The sequence below is a fragment of the Fundulus heteroclitus genome, chromosome 22 (genome assembly GCF_011125445.2).
Source record: "Fundulus heteroclitus isolate FHET01 chromosome 22, MU-UCD_Fhet_4.1, whole genome shotgun sequence".
NCBI classification, from domain to species: Eukaryota; Metazoa; Chordata; class Actinopteri; order Cyprinodontiformes; family Fundulidae; genus Fundulus; species Fundulus heteroclitus.
The window spans coordinates 13,632,236-13,654,329 of record NC_046382.1 but is presented as its reverse complement, the minus strand read 5'-3'; the positions used below and the strand labels follow the sequence as shown (position 1 = coordinate 13,654,329).

General features: G+C 40.4%; 1 protein-coding gene across 21 annotated transcripts in view; it reads left to right on the top strand.

Moving 5' to 3' along the window:
* The window catches only part of ablim1a (actin binding LIM protein 1a), an 82,323-nt gene extending 60,721 nt beyond the window's left edge, over nucleotides 1-21,602 (top strand). For 5 of the 21 annotated variants that reach the window (XM_036126419.1, XM_036126415.1, XM_036126409.1 and 2 more), the window contains 15 exons: nucleotides 666-710; nucleotides 849-884; nucleotides 971-1,100; nucleotides 2,164-2,283; nucleotides 4,583-4,735; nucleotides 8,212-8,259; nucleotides 9,707-9,847; nucleotides 11,918-12,003; nucleotides 13,928-14,051; nucleotides 14,204-14,265; nucleotides 17,396-17,456; nucleotides 17,672-17,679; nucleotides 18,253-18,327; nucleotides 20,966-21,046; nucleotides 21,281-21,602. In XM_036126419.1, coding sequence (XP_035982312.1) covers nucleotides 666-710; nucleotides 849-884; nucleotides 971-1,100; nucleotides 2,164-2,283; nucleotides 4,583-4,735; nucleotides 8,212-8,259; nucleotides 9,707-9,847; nucleotides 11,918-12,003; nucleotides 13,928-14,051; nucleotides 14,204-14,265; nucleotides 17,396-17,456; nucleotides 17,672-17,679; nucleotides 18,253-18,327; nucleotides 20,966-21,046; nucleotides 21,281-21,394 — 1,284 coding nt within the window. In that variant the 3' untranslated portion in view covers nucleotides 21,395-21,602. Of the gene's footprint in view, nucleotides 1-665; nucleotides 711-848; nucleotides 885-970; nucleotides 1,101-2,163; nucleotides 2,284-4,582; nucleotides 4,736-8,211; nucleotides 8,260-9,706; nucleotides 9,848-11,917; nucleotides 12,004-13,927; nucleotides 14,052-14,203; nucleotides 14,266-14,711; nucleotides 15,254-17,395; nucleotides 17,457-17,671; nucleotides 17,680-18,252; nucleotides 18,328-20,965; nucleotides 21,047-21,280 lie in introns of those variants that run through there. The other 16 variants (XM_036126425.1, XM_036126416.1, XM_036126424.1 and 13 more) reach the window with 10 other exon arrangements.
* The last annotated feature ends 492 nt before the right edge of the window (nucleotides 21,603-22,094 follow it).

The following is a 22,094-nucleotide window of genomic DNA, read 5'->3' as shown; positions in this document are numbered from 1 at the left end:
GTAAGATAGTTTTATATTAGTATTAAATCACATTGAAAGGATTAGAAAAATCCACCTCTTAATTTAAGTGATGCTGAACCCGTTAATATGAGCTGTTCTTCAAAAAGTGGGAAAAAATATGCCATTCAAGCAGAACAGGTTTATGTAAAAATCTAAATAAGACTATTTGACAATGGAATTTGCCAATGGAATAATAGTTTTGCACTTAAAATAGGAACAATTCATCTCCATCATCTTATTTCAAGTGCAGTATATCTAATTATCTCAGTTTAGGGGTAAATATACTCATCCCATTGGCAAATAGTCTTATTTAGCTGCTCAAATCAAGGAAAAATCTACAAATTTTAAGAAAACTTTACTTACTTTTAATTCCCTTTTTGCCGTCTGGACAAACCAGATAGACTTTTTAAAGCTTAAAGGCCAAAGATCCAACTTCCTGTAGCGACCAGCCTTGAACAAGACGAGAAAACGACGTGTTCTTGAATTGTGGTACGGGGTGTTAGGAATATTAAAACAATATCTGTTAACGTTGGATTTTTCTGCATTTTCAATATAAAATGATGCTACTGCAGTAAAAGATAAAACGACTCAAGGCTTTTTAAGCATCTTTATGCAAGGTGACAGCGGTTGTTTGTCTCCTGAGAGAAGTGCTTTGTTTTTCTCAGCTCCACTCCATCAGAAGGGATCGTTCCCCGATGCCCGACGATAAGGTGAGACATGTCGATGAAACCGTTCTTTCACCCGACGAAAAACAGGAAATATAAATATATAAGTGTTTAAATATTGAATATTTGACCAAAAAAAAGAAACAGCTGCTATAAATCTCAACTGTTTGTTTGTTTTTCTAGTCCTCAAGAAACATGTCACCAACCCCATCAGCCGAGGTGAGCCGGTAGTTTCCATTCGCCGCGTGCGTTACGCTGTACAGGATCTCACTAAAACCTTTTACCCGTCTGTGCCTGTGGAACAGAGCTTTTACGACCGGAGGGACCGCATTCTCCAAAGATCCACCAGTCAGGGCTCCATAGGGTCCCCGGTTTATAACCGGCACGGTTACACCCCCACCCTATCACGGTCACCGCAGCATTTCCACAGACCTGGTGGGTACTTGAGGAGACCGCCGTGGGGGCTGTACGTTCACGTGTGTTTTCATTTCAGAGCAAGTTATTTCAGGCTCGTTATGAGGTCCGTCTTCTAGAAAATGATTTCTTGCTCACTTTCCTCACTGAGCCGGGGGTGCAGTGACGAAAAATGTAAATCATCCTGAAGTTTTCTTTTTTGGGGCCCCTATCAATCAGGGGCCCTTAAATTTGTCCTAACCCCCATATACGGCGCCCCTGAGGAGAGTAATTAGAGAGTTCAGGAGAAATGTGGTTTGGCGGATCATCTCCTAGGCGTCACTATGTTACCTCCATTGAATAGCTGTCATCCCAGTTTATATCATACTGAGGCTCAGTCTCTTTGGCCTATCACAACAAACCTCTTAGAACACCCCCCCCCCCAAAAAAAAAATGGTTTTAACTACTTTAATGCAGGTTTTGAACAAATTGTACTTAGGTTTATACCTATTCAATTCACCTTTTTGCAGGTTAACTACTTTAGAATGAACTTTGATGGATTATCCTTGTAGATAAAACAGTCTTCAAGCTCATGTTTTCCAATTTAAGGTTTCAAATGTAATTACTCTTCATCATTCAGAGATAATTACATTGATAACTATTTAAAGTTAGCAAATGTATTATTTATCTGAAGGTAAAACATAAAAGAAAAGCGACTAATGATTTATCAAAATACCAAAACTAACAACACAAACAAGCTGATGTGTGATGGGGAAGGCAATTAGGCACAAAAATGTATTTTTATGAATGGAAAATGGAAGTAGATTCGAGTGAAATGAAATCGACTATAGGTATAAATGTTGGTGCTAATTGCTAAGGGGGCAAAATGGCCCAGTGCCTTTTAAGCTTTAAGACTTGTTTTGTCTCCTAAATGCTACTTACTCCTTACTTTCGGTGTGTTTTATTTCTTTTTCACCTTTGACTCCCCTCTCTTGCCGTCTCGCCCTGTTACCTCCTCCTCCTCCTCTTCCTCCTGTCGTTGTTCACTTCTGCTGCCTGGTCCTGGGGCTTCTGCCCAACACCTCCCGCCGCTCCCTCCTTGCAGAAGCTCTGACAGGCATGCAGAAGCTCTGCTCCTCCCTTTGCAGTAACAGTGTGGGCTCCAGAAATAGTGACTCTCGCCCCACCTCCCCTTTCAGACACCACTTCCTCCCCCATAGCCAAGGTAAGGGGCCCTAACCCACATGTATCCGACGCCCAGCTTCCGAGCGACGCATCATTTCCATTCTCAGCTAGATGGCCGCCCCTCATCCGTGTGTCATCTGTCATTCTGGACCATATCTCCACATCATGTCAGAACCACACCTGTTGTCTCAGGAAGAGTCTTGCAGCCAAGTCCTTACAGTTTCACCAAGACGCACCAATTCCACTTTGACTAAAGTCGCTGCCAGGCTCTCTGTGTTCATGTTTAGTCACTTTGCACTTTTCAGATATCAACAAAACAAACCTAATATCTGACCGCTCATCACCCCAATTGGATTGCATCATAGGGCCATTAAAAATAAAAGCAAAACACGAAATACAGTATTCTTCCACATGAAAGGTTTTCTGATTTTTGTCAAATTACAACCACATACCTGTGTTTTTTTAACTGGGATTTTATGTCGTAGAGCAGCACAAAGAGGTACATAACATGTGTTTTTTTCAATAGACTGCAACATAGAATCTGAAAAGTGTGGCGTGCATTTGTATTCAGCTCCATTTACGCTGACGTGCCTAAATAAAATCCGCCGCTGCTCTCAGGAGATGATTGATTAAATGTCTGTATCAATTCAGCTTTTCTGCGAAGGCCTCAGAGGTTTGTTAGCGAACATTAGAGAACGAACAGCATCGGGAAAACCCGGGGAAAACAGCAGAGAGGTCAGGGAGAATATTGTGGAGAGGAACTGGAAACCTACAAAGACATGGCTGCTCATGTGACAGGCCAGGCATGGAGGGCATTAATCAGAGAACCACACAAAAGGCCCATGGTAAATCAGGTCAACTATTTGTGATACATGCCAGAAATGTGGTCTTTTTTGTTTTGTTTTTAGATGAATAGCAAGAAGAAAGACATTGCTGAAAGAAAGCTAGAAGTCCTGATTGTGGAGAATACTGTTTGGCAAAAAAACCCCGACATATTGTATCATGGTGTGGGGATGCTTGTCTTTGCCAGGGTAAGGGAAGCTGGTCAGACCTACCGAGAAGAAGGATGAGGCTAAATACAAAGCAGTCCTGGAATAATACGTGTAGAGGCTCCAGAATACTTAAAACTGGGGCAGAGGTTCACCTTCCAGCAGGACAACAACCCTAAGCATACAGGGAGAGCTGCAATAGGATGGTTTAATTTATAGCATGCACATTTGGTCAGTGTGGACCTGATATTCCAGCCAGACACATTTGCCTTTAAAAAAAAGTAGTTAAAAACAATAGTGAGAGGAGGCTATACTCACTGCAGAGGCATCAGGCAGAGATACATTTGTAATCCAAGGGCAAGCACGGGTAAAATACAGAAGAGCAGAGAAAGGCTGACAAATACAAAATGTTAGACAAGGCCTGTAGGTCGGGGCTCAGAAATAGAGTCAATGTCCAAAACTGGAAGCTCAGTAGAAGTCAGACGAGGACAAGGCGAGGCAGGACAGTCCAGGAGAAAGAACAAGGTCAACGCCTGAAGATCAGGCATGGAAAAACCGCTGGACATCTACAAGCAAAAGCTTTCAATAATCTGGCAGGAGCGGATTACAGTAGAGGGGGTGCAGACAGACACAGATCATGACAGTGTTGGAATGGCTCAGTCAAAGTCCAGGCTTTAAACCCAAGTGGAAATCTGTGGCAGGACTTGAAAGTTTCTGTTGACAAACACTCTCCAGCCAATCTGACTGAGCTTGAGTTTTTCTTTTTAGAACGAACAATTAACAGGAATCTAGTCGTCTACACGTACAAAGCTGATAGAGACATACACAACAGACTAACAGCTGTAATTCCTGCTAAATGCGGTTCTACAGATTAAATAATACTTGTTCAGATTTTTATATGTAATTCTTTAATTAAATGACTTCTGAAGGCAATGGGTTGGATGTTATTTAGGGAGCAAAAATATAAATGCACATCACAGAATTGTTTTTATTTTAACTGTTAAGCAAATGACATAATTTCCCATTAATTCACAGTTTTGCACTACATGCTGCTGATGTGTCACATAATTTCCCAATGAAATACACTGAAGTGTGCGGCTGCAGCGTGATAAAAGTTTCATGGGGTATAAACCGTATACCGAGAAGGTTCTGCCTGCTGTGAGGAATTGGCTTCCTGTGATTAACACACATCGTTTATCCTCTCCTGAGCATTTCTATCTCTGTTAGTCTGATCTGAGTCCGTTCGGCTCCATTCACTGGATTTTTCCAGAACCCGACAGAATGTGTCCCGTTCATTCAGCAAACCCCCTCACCTGGTCCGTCTGGCCCCTGTGTGTTGCTGTCATCCAGACTTCAGTGAACCTGCTCATGTTCTGTTCTCGGTTCTTCTCACTGGAGGCCCTGACCCACCGAGTGGCCGGAGTTCCCCCCTGCCGCTCAGGCCCGACAGCCGGCCGGTCACCCCGCCTCTCTCTCAGACCCCTAAACATTTCCACGTCCCAGGTAGGAGCTGGAGCGCACCCTGTCACTGCTCATCCTGTTCACTTTCTTTGTACTTCTGTTTGCTTCTTTTTTTTTTTTTATCTAGCTCTCTCTCTCCACCATAGAGGATCAGTATTTAACCTTTGTCTTTTACAGCATTAAAAATATGTGTGAATATATATTATATATATGTATTTGCCACCTGTACAGATTTCTTCTGCTGTTGCTTTTCTTTAGCCACAGTTAAATGTATCAGATCTTAAATCCATTTTAATAACAAAGAACCTGAATAAATTACAAAAAGCGCTTTCCAAAAAGGTGATTTCATTTATTAAGGCGAACAAATGTATTCAGACCTACTTGGCCACAGATGTCAAACTCAAGGCCCGCGGGCCGAATCCGGCCCGTCAAGGTAAATTATCCGGCCCTCAAGAGCCAAAAAAATAAGGCACTTAATGTCATAAAGTAGAGACATATATCCTTTTAAAGTGTATAAAGTGGCTAAAACTGTGCCTCCTGTAAGTGTAACTCACACCAATATCAACTTTTTTTGCAGATAAACTGTATAAACTTGGCCTAAGATGCTACTTTTATGTTACTGTGCATTTTTTGTACTTCTATGTGAACTGGAATGAAATTATGAAATGAAAGTATCGTCTATACACATGCAACCGGCCCTTTTAATGACTTCATGATGCCAAAGTGGCCCTAGATAGAAATGAGTTTCACACCCCTGTACTTGGCCCTGCGTGAAAATATATATATTCCCCTCATTGTCAATTTATGTTTTAACTGTGATTAACTTTTGGTTCAGTTTCACGAGCCACACCCAGATCTGCCTAACTCACAGAATCGAGCGAGAGAAATCACTGAAACAGGAACTGTTCGACAACATGAAGCAGGCTAATGAGGACGAATCAGAATCAGAAATACTTTAATAATCCCAGAGATTTAATTATTTAATGAGAAAGTCATTGACATCCGTCAGTCTGGAAGTGATGACAAACCCATTTGCAAGGCTTTGGGCTTTTGGTGAACCACAGTGCAAATGAAAACATGCAAAAAGTTGTGGACTTTTTCTGGTGTGGCCTCCTGGCCTGACAAAATTACTCCAAGGGTGCACTGACAACTTATCCAGGAGATCAGAAAAGGACCGAGAACAATCATCTACAGTCCAGCAGAGCTAAACTAGACTCAATGATCAGTTGTCACTAGTGTTGCACCGATACCAGTATGGGACGGGGCCCCAATCCAGCACTAAAATGGTGGTATCGGTATCGGCGAGTACCAACAAATAGGGCACTGATACCATTTTGATGTTTGTATGTCACTTGAACGCAGCCTTCTCTCTCCCGGCTAGTATTATACATGTTATATAAGTTCATGAAAGTTGCACTATTTTGGCATTTGAGAGCCAAAACTCAGGGTTTAAAAGAGATTATTCAATTATTAATGTAATTTTACTGTCTTACTGTTGCACTATTATTATACATGTTATAATTTTACCAATGTTGCACTATTTTGGCCTTTGAGAGCCAAAAGTTTATTCAACTATTGTCACCCATTCCAGGTAGGCAATAAAAAGTTCTACTACCCTAAGTAGTATGCAGTTCTTCATATATACACACACACATCAATTTCAAACACATGGTATCGGTATCATCCAATACTGCACAGCCAGGTATCGGGGCCAAAAAGTGGCATCAGCGCAACACTAGTTGTCACACATCTTGATCCTCCCCAAGACTTTTGGGAAAAGCTTATTTTGATAAATGAGACAAAAGTGGAACATTTTGGAAGTATGTTGTGTAACATCTTGTATAAAACTAGCACATTTTATCAGAAAAGGGACGTCATACAGTCTCCAACGGTGGGTGTAGTGGGATGGTCTGTGGCTGCTTCGCAACTTCAGGACTGATAAAAAGTTTTTTGAAAAAATAAAACACAAAACCTGGTGTAGGCAGAATAATGTCCAGCATGGAGCAGGGTACAGGCAGGTCAGACAGCAGGCTGCTCACAGCAGGCGATGATGAGCTGAATAGGCTGGAGGCAGAGACCTGGGCTGCATCCGAAATGTTCTAGTTATAGCTCCTACCTCCTGTTCCTTGAGCCTTAACCTTGTCAACAGGAAGAACTCTATCATGGGGAGGAAAGGAGCTTCGAAATGCTGGGCTCATTTCGGACAGCGTTTAACTCAGACGTTAAACGCTGACTACACGACTACAAAGTGCACATCCTCTTCTTTCCGGTCAGTTTCTTTAGTTTAGTTTCCACGAGGTGGACTGTGCAAAGGATTGTGGGAATCCTTATAGCTCCTTGGCACCGATAAGGGACCTCGCAAGGTTCCTTTGCTAAATAAGCTATGATAGGAAGTATACAAGATCCTTTTCTTGCCTCCTTCTCTGCTCACCGCACTATTCGGACAGCACTTATCATGGCGACCGCTGACGCACTTCCGGTTTCGCTCAGGAGTCCTTACCCAAAAGACGTTTTCGGATGCAGCTGTAGTCTGTGAAAGGCAAGGTCACAGGTGGGAGGAATGATGGTTATTGGGAAAGAGACAGGTGTATCTGCTCACTCTAATTAGCAGAGTGGATGTGGTCCATACTCCTAACCAGTTGGTGGCGGTGATTTTTATTTTTTTTTTCAGAATCAGAATCAAGTTTATTGCCAAGTAGGTTTGCACTTACAAGGAATTTGACTTGGTGTTGATGGTGCAGACAAAAAAAAAAGAATACAGTAAAATAAGAAGTAAAAAGGATATACACACGGAAGCTGTATACATTCAACAGACTGTGCGTCAGAGCAACGCAGAAGCTTGTAAGTCCATACTGCTACCTAATGTTGTTTGCCAACATGTTTGCCATAAAAATCGAGGAAGAAGAAGCAGAAGCAGAGTGGCAAACAGTCAGCCAGCCCAAAACAACAACAGATAATGGAGAAAAACAGGAAAGAGAAGGCAGAATACATAATACTTCATAAATGGCAAAGACTAAAACTAAAATAAAACCTTTTGACGTGGCCTAGTTAAAGTCCAGACTTATATTTGATTGAGCATTTTTTAACTTAATCGCATTAGAGGATTTTCAAGAGACAACAGCCTGCTTAAGGTCATAGCACAGCAGCTTAAAGAGACTGTTACCTGGAATCACAGAGGCTTGATGGCAGATGGCGCCGCTAAGGGTGGCTAAACCAGTCATTAGAGGACTACTTATTGGGGATAAGTCTATTAGAGTAGCTTCTTTTCCCCATTGATAATTAAAACCATCAGTTGAAAACAGCTTTTTGTACTTTGTTTTTACTCAGGTTATCTTAGTCTGATATAAAAAGTTGTTTAATGATCTGAACCGTTGAAGCGTGACAAAAACAACCAGGAAGTCTGTAATAGGTTTTTTTCCCCATCACTGCATCTCTTTGGTGTCTTTGTTTTGTGCTTCTAAACCAATTGTTCATTTCCCCCCTAAGTGTCTTTCCTCTCTGTATGTGACTGCTTTCAGATCAGGGGAGCAACATCTACAGAAAACCGCCCATCTACAAACTTCACGGTAACTTTCTGCCTAATTTAGGATCTGCTTTACAGAATCGTTAGTGGAAAATAATTAAAGACACACCGTTGGTGAGCGATTGTTGATGCAGAAATGTTTTGAGCATCAGTGATTCCCATGCTGTGTATCCAAGTGCTGAGGAGTAAATATAAATGCAAGACGTGAGATATTGAAAATTATATTGTTGGTTGTTCATCTGAACAGAAACAGGAGAGGGAACCCGACTAAAACCCAGCTGACTCTCTGTCTTCATCTGACCATAGTCACCCTCAGTGTCAGTGTTGTGTTTGAAGTCTGTCTCTAATCCTTTTCTGTCTCTAGTTTGCATCTACTCTGCACTTTTCTCACGCCAACTAGTCCCGGCGCCTGTGTGCTTGTGCGTCTGATGAACACTTGTTGGGTTGCGACAACAGGCGATAATGTTGATTCCTCTAAAGCAGCGTTATGCATGCTGGCCCTTAACACGAACTAGATGCACAGGTTCGCTTCTTACAGGTTAAAACTAAATACATTTCTATTTATAGTTCACCACTCGGAACATTCGGAAGTTAGTTCACGCACACAAGCTCAACTAGCTTCTGTTTATAAGGTGTTTATAATGATGGAACCTTTAATTTATTGATTATCTCATTGTGCAGCCTGGGCTTGCTAGCTTATTCACGCCTGTTAATTTTGTCCTGCTGTCACATAAATCATATTGTGTCAATAAAACTGATCCTATTCACATATATTAAAAAAAAAAGTTTTTTAAATAGCAAAATGAGCCTAAAATCTTGACCAAAAATTAGCCCGGTAGCTGAGGCACACCAGACGTCCGGGTCATGGTTCGCATAAACTAAAGCTGAGCTCTGAGCTGTTAGAAAATATGGGAGTGACGAGGTTTTAGGTTGAAGCTGCATTCCTCGTCTTGTTTTTCTGTCGCTCACGAGCACAACTTCATTTTAATCAATCATCTTAACAGTTTAGAGTCTATTACATTTCAAGTTTTAAATGGAGGAAAGATGTTTTTTTAAGCAATAACAGGACCCGACAGAGATAAATATGCGTTTGACAGCCCAGATACTGAGACCTTACCTCTGCAGGAAGATGTTGCATCTTTGTTTCAGTAAAAATAGAAAAAGGTTCTTTTTTTTTTTTCTTAAAAAAAAAAAAAATAGCAAAGGTTCGCCCCTAAAAGTATCTCTGCTTCCAGACTCTGTTTTGTTGCATAAAATTTAATCGGCGTATCTCCATGGATTAGATTTTCTGCCCCGGCTTGTTTTAAAGCTCTGCACTGCATGCAGTGACTTTTTAGGGAAAGTCCTTTTGTTTTGTTTTTTTGTTTTGTTTTTTTGCATTGTGAACACATGACCCAGTACCGAATAATTGTCTTGATAAAATATTTCTCCTGTGGCTGAGACTGTGACCGAGACACTGATAGTTCAGTTCCCATGGTTAACCGACCTAGATACAGCTGCCGTAGCCCATCAGACCAAGTCCGGTGAGGACATCATCCGATCGGCCACCTTCCCCGCTGCCCACGCTCCCTCTCTGGACGACTGCTCCCGGAGCGAGGGCGACTGTTGGCCCCGTTCTCTCGCTCTCTTAGGTACAGTCGACTCCCGATGGCCGTGTCTGCACAGCCGCCTCCTGGTGGTAAAACTCACAGCTCACCCAGACCGAGTGCTGCTTGTCTCCTGCCCCAAGCTTACCTGCCTCCCCCCCCCCTTTTTTACCCTTAAATCCTCATCAAAGTCACCACTTTTGGTTTTGCTTGCGCCGAGCGAAAGGCGCGGTTGGTTTCTGTTGCTGCCATCTCGCTTTCTGCCTCAGGGAGCCCGCTTTCTTGCTCCAGCATCACGAATGACCCGGACAGAGATAACGGAGACTGACTTCAAACGTTTGTCTGTCTGTCTTACATCCCGTGTATTTGACATCCTCTAAATTGTGTAATTAGCAACAAGTCTCTCTCTATCTGTGTGTCTGTTTCGTCAGCTCTGTCCCAGACGTGTGTCAAACCGTCCACCTGTTGGTCATTGAGTCTGTGCATTTCTCACCGCTCCACAGTCAGCCATGTTTTCTTTTTTTTTTTTTTTTGTTTTTTCGGTGCCCCCAGTTATACGGCATACAGGTCTGGTGAAATGTTTGCACCCTCTTATCATAGGTGTATTATTACTATTAATAATAATAATAATAACAATTAATAATAACACATTTTGAACTATTCATTTTAGCCATTGTTTTTCCAGGGTGGAACGGCTACTGTCATAGTAAACAACCTCAAAGCCTTTTAAGAGCAAGTAACAGATGTTACTTTAACCTTTATTTCCTCCAATCAGCACAGCATCCCTACAATGCCTACACTGCAAAAACAGATCTAAAAATAAGTAAAATGTTCTTAACGTTAGTGTATTTGTCCTTGATTTGAGCAGGCAAATAAGATTATCTACCGATGGAATGAGTATTTTGACCCCTAAAATGAGATAATTAGACATCCTGCACTTGAAATAAGATGATGGAGATGAATTGTTCCTATTTTAAGTGCAAAAGTCTTATTCCATTGGCAAATCTTCTTATTTACCTGCTCAAATCAAGGACAAATGTACTAATTTAAGAACATTTAACTTATTTTTAGTTCCGTTTTTGCAGTTTACAAGCTCAAATATATATATATATATATATATATATATATATATATATATATATATATGTACACCTTCACTATTATTTGATTGTCACTTTCTGTAGCAGCATTTACTGAACAGTATTTACTGCAGGCATGAATGCGTCAACGATGGACCATTCGGGAGATTATTTCATGCGTATGGTTTGTAAAGGGACTGCTATGTGATTTTTGGTCTTGGATATTACTTTGACTCGATCCCCAGGACTATTTGCACACTTTAAGCTTTTCAGGAAGCGCTGCTGGTTACTGCAATCAAACTGATTTTATATATTTGTATATATGGAACCTTTGGAAGATTTTTGATTAGCACTTTTCTGGGATGTTGGTGGCAGGATATTTGACCGCTGATTTTTGGCAGAATTGGTAGAGCTTATTTAAGCTGGTTGGCACCAACCCAGCTATCAGGCATCTTAAAAAATGTTCAGTAGGGTTGAGGTCAGGGGTTTGGGAAGGCAGCTGGAAAAGATTCAGGCTATTCTGCTTTATCCATCCAATAATCCGTTTTGGTGTAGTGTATGAATGTCCTGCTGACCTGAAATGCCACGCTCAGATTAAAAGATAATTGATTACGATGTTCAGGTTCGCTGCAGAATTAGTCAGGACTCCAGCCTGCCATGAGCTGGAAGCTGCTGGAAAATCAGGGCCACTGGGAGCCCTGGATTCAGTAGAGTTGATTTTATATCTGAGCATGCAGGTTTAATTTGACTGGAAATTCCCAATAAACTCAAATGCGTTCTCCCAAATTCCCGTTTTTAAAAATCAGTGATTTTTTTTTTGTGGGTGTGTTATGATTGCACCCTGGAAAAAAATGGTTTGAACAAATAAGAAAAGACAAAAATTAATAGTACTTGATGAGTTTGTGCAAACTTTTCACCAGAAGTGTCTGTGATGCATGGTTTCCCTGAAGGACTGAAGAATGTCTAATGAATTCTGCCTTATGTGTTGTGTCTTATGTGTTGTTGTTTTTCTTGCAACTTTTCTTGCTGCATTAAGGTTCAGAAGGGAGGAGGAGATCTAGAGAAGAGGAGGAAGAGGAGGCCTTGAAAAGAAAGCAACTTCAGGAAGAACATCTTAGTAAGGTTGGTCAGACAATAGTTAGCTCCCCGTTACGGAAAATGCTGTACATCTGTCTTAGTTTACCCTCTAAAGCAGGGGTGTCAAACATACAGCCCGCGGACCGGTACCAGCCCGCCAAACTATTTAGTTCCGGTCTGGTGGCTAAATGCATATCATTATTCAACAACAAAAAAAGACAGTGTCCTGTCTGGCAATGTGGAAATAAGAATTGTTGTCTTAATGCCAAAAAGAGCTCATCAGATTTGACTTTCACAAGTGGAGCAGAACTGCTTTTGCCATAGTGCTCCGCTTGATTTATGAATGTGAATAGTTTTATTTAGTGCTGTCAGTTAAACGCGTTATTAACGGCGTTAACGTAAACCCATTTTAACGCCAACAATTTTTTTGTCGCCGTTAATCGCGCGTCAAAACACACACACCGTTCCCTAATGTTTTTTCCCCCGTCGCGCTTTCCGGACTGTTTCTTTTACCCTCGGCGCTTTCCGTAGTTTCAAGAGTGCTAGAAAACTGTAGCAAAACAGACCCGCCCCGAAGGGTTTCTTTTACCCTCGGACACATGCGACTTTGGGCTTTTTTCTAAAAGCGCTTCTAAATTTCATGAGTCACGGGTTGCGTTTTTTTTGGGCAGGTTTCTGAAAGTGAAATCGCTTATTTGGGCTCTAAAATAGGTGACGAAACAGCGGTTATTATGAGACCTGCCTGCACTGCCCACACTTTGTATCCAGCTGAAATATCCCTCTGCCATAGGAACCGACGGTAGTAAAGGCAGACAGAGCAACTCTGCACGTATTTTCTGCAGTTTACGGTGCAATAACCGGTGATAACTGCTGAAAGTAGATTACATGGTGCAGAATACCATGTCTATCTTTGTTTAAGAGTCAAAAAATATATATTGGCCTGAAGACAGGTATTTATTTGCACATTTGTTTACACACTGTGTAAACATCAGGGCGTCATGATTAGTCATATAGCCATTATAGTCCAGAGTTTAACATTTGGCACCAGGATGTTTTCATTCCAATTCTGAAAAGTGCTTGAAAAATAACAAAATAAAAATATTTTTTGTACTAGCATGTATTTTATTAGTGTCATTTATTGCAAAATTGCATATTAAAATGCCCAAACAGGCTATTACACTTTCAGAAATAAAAGAATAAAATATGCGATTAATTTGCGATTAATCTCGAGTTAACTATCGACATTATGCGATTAATCGCGATTAAAATTTTTAATCGTTTGACAGCACTAGTTTTATTATGATTCATGAGGGGAATATCTCAAATGATATGGACACTACAATGGCAAAGTAGGAGAGGAAAGGAAGAACAAGAAGAAAAAAAGAAAAGGTGAAAGAAAGAGGAGATAAAAGGAAGATAATGATAAAACAATTATTAAAAAAAACATGTACTTCGTTTAATTGAAAATCTGCAGTTCCTATATTGTCCACGAGGGGCGCTGTGTTTTAATCAGCAGATGGTAGCACTGAGCTTCAGATGTGGAAAATGGATTTTAAATCATTTCTTAATTTTTATCTGTTTGATGTATTTTGTCATGCAGGGCAGTGTTTTTAAGTTCCATAAAAATTTGAATAAATGTTTTTCAACATTGTATAATCACTGTGATCAGTTCTTATGCATAATGCACTTAAGTAAATGTTTAACTGAGTAAAAGTATTGTTGAAATTGCACATACTTTTCTTAAAACCGCTGAGGTTATTCATAATATATTGTGTAAAAGTGAAATTAATTTAATATAAAAATCAACAAGTTCACTTTTATTAGTTCTATTTAATCTTGCAATGAGTTTACTCGTGTGGCCCTCTTGAGATCAGATTAAGCTGTATGCGGCCCCTAAACCAGAATGAGTTTGACACCCCTGGTCTAGAGTAATTTGGGTGTTCGATTAATGCGTGGCTCTTTTGTACAGATTCAGTCTGGTCTGGGAAAACTCATCCTAAAGGAGGAGATGGAGAAAGAGCAGATCAGGGAGCGGCACGCACGCAGCTTCTCTGCTCAGCGCTACGATCCCAAAAGTAACAACTGTGACGCAGGTAGCCAGAAACCGCCTCCTCAGCTCGTTTACTCTTGACTTGTCAGCAATGTACCTTAAGTGGACATCTGCGCTGTAAACGTGTGCTTCCGTTTAAAAATAGAACGCTTGCCTCACAAGACATCCGGCGTTGTTATTTTGTTTACGTTTTAGATCCGACGTCGCCGACCAAGACCAACTCTCTGCCTGGCTATGGGCGGAACGGTCTGCATCGGGTAAGAAAAGCCTGATGCGCTGATGTTATACAAAGAGTAAAGTACGGTGCAAAAGCTTTTGTACGCTACAAAGATTTCACGTTACAACCAGATACTTTAATGTGTTTGATGGAAATTGTTATACGACGGACCTAAACAAAGTAGTGCGTAGTTGGCAAGTGAAAGAAAATGAATTCACAGTTGTTGTGCAGAAGAAACTGAAGCCTTTTGCGCTAGCAGGGACACCAGCTTTGTCTCCAGTTACAGGTCTTGTTTTGGGATAAATCTCTGCAGATGTTTTTTTTTTTTTACCTATTCTTCTTTGCAAACGAGCTTGAACTCAGTCAGATTGGAGGGAGAGTAACAGCAAAGCTGGAGACGCACTGCACGACTTTCACAGTTGTCAGAGATTTTGAGAAGACTTGGTGTTCTCACTAACAGACTGGTTTTCCTTTCATGACCGAAAGACTGGGGATCACCCACTTAACAACCGCGCCTGCTGAGGGATCACAGACTGCAGGATGTGTCTGACCAGCAGAAGCCAGCAGACAGCAACTCTTGTGGAAACCTACATACCTGTAGAAGATATTTCTGCAAATTCAGATGTGCTGTATTTCTGTTATTGACCCCCTCAAAATGCGAGAGATGCAGTTTAACATGTGCTGAGTTTAAAGCATAAGTGAATATGATTTGGTTAAGGTTGACTGTATTCTTTGTTATACTCGTGCTGGGTGGTGGGAACGTGCGTTTAATGGTCTTTTTTTTCGTTTGTGGGTTTTGGATTGACTGTCACTGTTGGCTGCAATCTATAAAATGTACTTATTTCTATCTGAACTGACAATGATATAATGTCTGGTCTTAATCGTGCAAACTTACTATAATTTATCTATAATTTATGCTAAATGGGGTTTATTCTAAATGTTTCATTCGTAAACGCTAAATTATTATATTAAGTCCCATTGCCTTTAAGTGAGTGTTTTATATATATATATTTATATCTATCTATATCTATGTATGTATGTATGTATGTATATATATATATATATATATATATATATATATAGAGAGAGAGAGAGAGAGATTTTTATATATATATATATATATATATTAGGGCTGGGCAAGTTACCACGTTAATTTCGCGTTAATTCATTAGACTATTAATGGCGATATTTATTTTATCGTGCATTAACGCATGTTGCTCACATGCTTTCAGTCAGTGTCAGTCACCACGCGCGCTGACTGCAGCGCGCTGTCACGGCAGCACTCTGGTGCTCGGACCCTCCCCTCTCGTACATGGCTCAGCGGCGCCAGCCAATCAGCACGCAGGCTCAGCCTGGCCCGCCCACTCAGCTCTCACACAAACTTAACACACAAACAGCTGAGAGAGACCGCAGCAGTGGAAAAACATGAACAGGGAAAGTTGCACCGTTTGGCTTTATTTTAATACCGTAAATGAAATCAAGCTGTATGTTTTGTAAAAAGCCGGTTAATTTCAGTGGAAACACAACTAATTTATCTAAGCACGTGAAAAAACATGAAAACGTCGAGCCACAGAAACAGAGAGAGGAGACGAAACTTCTGTCATTGCCCCGACAGACCCACAGACGTCTCTGACTGAGGCGTTTCAGTCCTCCATGGAACATCCAGGTAGATCAGTGGTCATCTTCAGCAGCAGTTCATGTTAACTTTCAAAGTAGATATTATCTATCATATGTTACTGGAGCCCACACATAACATGTAATTAAGACCTTGAAAGAACCCAGTACATATATTAAAAAGTGTTATTTAAGATAAGATAACATTAGCTAATCCTTTTTTTATCCCACGACGGGGAAATTTATAGGATTAAAGCAACAGGCAGGTGCACACAACACAGACAAAATTACATAAGGATTGAAATATATAAGAGGTGGATTAGCGAAAAAACACTGAACATAACATTATTGTTATTATTATTATTATTATTATTATTATTATTATTATTATTATTATTATTATTATTATTATTATTATTATTATTATTATTTAATTGTAATAATAAAATAAAAACCACAAAACCCAAAAGGTCAACAGTTTCATCATACTTCAAGCTTAGGGACTGGCTAATATACAGCAGGTCAAAAAAGGCCATATTTTGGCTGCAGTGCTTGCTGTTCTCTTATGAAGAAAAGATCAACTAGTGCACTAAATTCAATAGATGGGTTGAAAATATCCAGTATAAAATAAGTGCTACAAATGTTACAACACTTTTGTTCATATGGCAGCAGAACATTAAAATAAAAGTTCTCTTTACACTACTTTTGAATTCATTCTTGGAGTTTGTGCATACAATACGATTAATCATGATTAATCGGGCAAATTATGTGATTAATCACGATTAAAAATTTTAATCGCTGCCCAGCCCTAATATATATATATATATATATATATATATATATATATATATATATATATATATATATATATATATATATGTTTATTTCAATAACGTAATATATTATTTGCTTTAATTGTAGCCCTAATTATCTCCCTGAGTATCTCCCTGTTGTTTTTGTTTTCTATCACTACATGTTGTGATTAGTTAGGCTGTAGTCTGTATTATGCCCAGTGTGTTTATGTTCATTATGTACGTTATGTTGTGTAGTTACAAATAAAGCTTGAAAAATGTCGTCTGCAGCTGTTTCTGACTCCTGGCCTCCCTTTTTCCATTGGCTGTCAGCAAACACCCATTTGCGGTCGGGGTCGGTGATCAGTTCACCGTACACGGCCGCGGCTTTTTTTTGTTTGACTGCGACCGAGCTTGAGTTTTGGTATTTTTTGTGCCGACTCTCCCTACCGACTGACCGCAGCTCGTACAGACTCACGCAGACGTCCGCCGACTGGAAATCGGGGTTAGAATCAGGCAAAAATGATCGTGCAGTGTGTCCCCAGCTCCAGCTGCTCAGTCTGCCACCAAGCTCCATTTTCTGTAATCGCAGTGGTGAATAACAGAGGATACGCACCAAGAGGCGGTCGGGATATGAATGCACGTCACACTTTTCAGAATTTTATGTATTTTTCGAAGATGCGTGAAAGCGTTTGCAAGGCACTGTGGAACAGGATCATCATTTCCTCCCAACTTAACAAGCTGTCGTCTCTTGTTCTTTTGCAGCCACAGTCTACAGATTTCACCCAGTACAACAGCTACGGCGACATGTGTGGCGGAGCAAGAGGTGAGCACTTCGAAACACAACACAAGAAAGACGTCTCACCAGAGCTATTCAGCATTAGAACTGGCTTGCAATATGTATGCATACGCCGACATGCACTTTGAAATATTTGACTATTACTAAGAACCGCAGCGCTGTAGATAAAAGTAGCCTTGCAGGGGACTCGACAGCAAACCATTAACTGTGAGTCTCATTCTCTGTCCCATTTTGTCCTGCAGAGTTTCAGGTATGTCTCCCATCTGCTTCCCCCCCCCCCCCCCCTTTCACATGGCATGCCTCCTTTTCATCTATGCATCACACACTATGCTTGGTCATTGGGTCGCAAGAGACACCTCGCCCTGAATGCACACCGCCCACCCCTGCTTCTTGCTTGCATCACTGTTTTGGATTAATTTCAACTACAGGGCATATGCTGATGTGGTTTTCTGATGGACGGAAGAAGCAACACACACACACACACACACACACGTATGCCCAGTAGCTGAAGAACTGCACTGTAAACGCAATGTAAAAACCATTGCTTCATGTCTTGTTTCTGTGTTGGTTTTCAATGTGATGACTCAAGCTACATGTTAAGCATACCTCTTTAAATGAAGTACAGAAAAAGCCGCCACCTGTGAGCGACTGCCCGTTTTTTTTGTTTTTGTTTTTTTAATAGTGATTTAAGAGCTGTATTCAAGCCACTCGCTCCATCCAGGAAAGAATGCACCCTCCACCTCATGAGTGGACGTATATTCATGCCATGAACCGTGCAGTCCCCTTTCCGCTATATTACATGTGTATATGTTCTGTTCTTTAGCACATTAAGGATGGCCGTGCAGCACTTGCAAGGATGGACAGGGGAGTATCTATGCCTAATATGTTGGAACCAAAAGCAAGTATATTCTTCTTTTTGTACCAATTACAAACGAGATACATAAAGGAAAAAAAAGAAAAGAAAATTGCACATTGTCTCATCTTTTGGTTGTATTTGAATGCCTATAGCAGATTTAGAAATATTGCGCCTTGCAAATGTCTTCATACCCCCTGAACTTTTTCACATTTTTTGTTCCGTTACAACCACAAACCTCTATTTCATTTGTGAGGAAGTTGTTTAATGGAGCAACACAAAGCTTTGCGTCGTTGTAAAGTGGAAGGGAGATTGTGCATTTTTTGTTTAAAATAATTTCTTCTTTTCAAATAATTAAAAAAAAGTATAGCGTGCATTATTATCCAGCCCCTTTTACTCCGATACCACTAAATATAATCTAGTGCAACCAATTGTCTTCCAAAGGGAAAAAGTAAATAGAGACACATGTCTGTATACTTTTTTTTTCAAATCAAATATTTTTAATACACATTTCATGTAACAATCCTAAATTTAACCTCCATTAAAGTACAGAATATTAAAGAATAACAAACAAGTATAAAGAATTTTGTCTTTGCTATTTGTGAAAGCAGCTGTCGTTACCCAAAACTTGAACTGAATAGTATGAGTGCAAGAATTTAACAAAAATATGGAAGTAAGCGGGGGGAATGTAAAAATCAATTCATTCTAAACGAGATATCTAATTAAAACATCAGTGTAGCGAAAAGCTTGGTTTTGATGTGCTTTAAAGCGAGACACTTTAGTGATGGACTGTTCCATACCATAGATCAGGTTCATAATGACTGACAGCATCTAAACACAGCACAGCCACAGTAAAACACGGTGGGGGAAGCATCATGCTGTGGGGATGCATTTCTTCTTCATCAGGTTAAGGAATTGCAGGACAATCCTGGTTGAAATTGTAAAAGTTGGACATTGGGCTGCAGAGCTATGATAGAAGGGTGTAGATCAAAGCACATATATTTGTTAAAGAAAGAAAGACATCCTTATTTGTATTTGTATAAGCATGATGCTGCCACCACCACCACCACCACAGGGATGCTATGTTTGACTTTAACTGGGCCTTCCAAACATATAATATACTTTGATCCAAACCTTTCCGTTGTAGCTGTAGCTCCTGCAATTTCAGCAAGAAGTGGCTGTCGCTGTACAAAGCATTGGCTCAGAGGGGACCTAATGCAAAAGACTAGGGGCTGGACGACAATTCAATAGCAATATATGTCGATCAATAGATGTATATAGATGATAGGAAAAAAATGTCAGTGAAAAGTGAAAACAGAATAACAGTTTGCCTTCTTTATGCATTCTAGCCATGTAGGTTAATATTACAGTTATTACATCCTCCCAACCAATCACAATGCAGACCCAGGAAATGCTCTGCCATCAAGCTCCGCCCCCTTCAAAGGGTTAAGAGAGCACTCGTTCTCTTTTTTTTAAAACTTGCAGTTTTGGTAAAAAGTTGGTTGAATAAAGGCTTAAGTTTGAATTCAGTGTTTGTGTCTACATCTAAAAATTGGTCACCAAGCAACAGAATAAAATTATCTGGGCTGCACTTAAAATATATGTTTTGAATTTGTTGATAATTATTGATATCAATCTTTCTCTATATCGCTCTATATCACCCAGCCCTATAAAATACTCTTTTTTTCTCTTTTTTCTTTTTTTTATACATGCATTCCCACTAAAACACATTGAAGCTTGTGGTTGTATTGTTTCAAAATGTGAAAAAGTCCAAAATGTGAGGCTACTCTCGCAACGGACTGTGTTTAAGAGACAACAAGCGGGTTAAAAACGAGATTCGACATGGCGGGGGACGCAGCTTAAATATGGATATTTAGCAAAAAAACAGCAAAAAAAGTTTGTTTAAGAACAAAAGACTCACTTTAGCTGGGTTCCTGATTCAGCATGCCGCTTAAAGGAGCTGCCGAGTCACTCAAGCGCTTCCAGCATGCTGGCTTCTTCATGCTCATCTGCACATGGCTCTGGCTCATGAAGTGACTGGATGCTGTAATGCAACATGCAGTGTAAACATCCAGTCTGTCACCCAACGCATATCGCTGTATACTGCGTATATAGTGTGGATATGAGTTGGTCTGGGGCTTCAAAGAGATTTCGGTTGCCTTATTGTTGAGCGTCTCACATGGCATTAGGATTAGTCAGGTTTCTCCCTCAGTTGGTTGGGAAAAATACCAGCGCCTGAAATTTCCAGGACAATCATTCCCATGTGGATTTATTTGGCCTACATTAAAGATGTTGGTCCCTTTAAAAAAAAAGAAAAAAAAAAAAGAAGAAGCTTGCATTAAATATTAAACACTTCTAAAAATAAAGCCTGTTACATGAGTTTGAAGTCATTTTTTCCCCCCTTCCTTCTTGATCAAATCATTTGCACGTTCAAGCAATGAAAAAATAGATATAGTGCACTTTAAAGCACCTGCATTTCGTGAGTTACCTTAACAAAACAAACCCAGTCAACCTCCTGTCACATACCTGCTCTCCCACCCTTTCTCACAGTCAGAATCCCCTCCCCCCCCCCCTAAAAAAGGGGGAAAAAACAAATTTGGTAGTTTTGTTTGGTCATTTCTGTACATTTTTGGTCCATAGCTCAAGCTTTTACCTGTTTAATGATGCATGTCTCCTTCTGAAGGTGTATCCCTATGAAATGCTCATGATAACCAGTAGAGGGAGAGCTAAACTGCCAAGGGATGTGGACAGAACCAGACTGGAGGTACCAGTTCTCCTCCTGACGCTCCTCAGTTAACACTGCATTTTGATTTTGTGTCAACGCCATTGTTACACAAACCTGAAAAAAAAAACAAAAAAACATGCCGTATCAGTTGCTTCTTGTCATTTTTGCAGCAAACACCCTTTTGTTTTTGTTTACAGCTTTGATGCTAACTAAGAACCCTTCCCTCCCCCCCCTCCCCTTTGTTTTCTCTCCCCCCTTTGGTCTCAACTCTAGCGCCACTTAGCACCCGAAACGTTCTTTGAGATCTTTGGAATGGAGATCAAGGAGTTTGACAGGCTCCCCCTGTGGAAACGCAACGACATGAAAAAGAAGGCCAAGCTCTTTTAGCTGTTTTTTTTTTCTTTTTCTTCTTCTTCTTCTTCTAATTTATAGCATGCATTATTCTGTACATACAATCAGATAGCACACAGTTGTAATCTAGATGTAGGTTCTGGGTTATTTTGTTTTCTTTTTGTTTATGTCACCTGGACACACCCGGGGATGCCACATAATAATCTGATGATGAGACGGTGGACTTTAAACAGGGAGAGGAAACTTCTTCCATGTTCAAAAATGACAAAGAATGATGAGAGGGGTCAAGTTATTAATTTTTTTTGTTGGTTTTCTTGATTTGACTGCTCTTATTTCACCTCCTGCTTTCGCTTTAAGTGAAAATCCTTCCTACTGCTTGTTTCTCCCTATTTGTTGCTGTTGATTCCCGTGGAACTTTGTAAATGGCAGTAGACCATCGCGACACCATCACAGAGATCCCCTTTGACTGTAGCTCGAATGTGTGTCGGCTTTTTCTTTCGCTTGGGCTGAAGCCGTTTTAGCCCAAAGTTTTCAAGAATCGGCTCAGTGAGTCTTTTAAGATACAGTAAAACTGGGGGGGAAAAAAAAAACAAACATAAAAAACCTGCGTGGAAACGGTCGGCACACCCACCAGCTGTTTCGACTGGATCTGCGCCGATATGGATCCAACCCCCCACCCCCTCCAAGAACCGGCATATCACCAGTCTTCTGCCCCCACCCCCCCTGGCTTTCACAA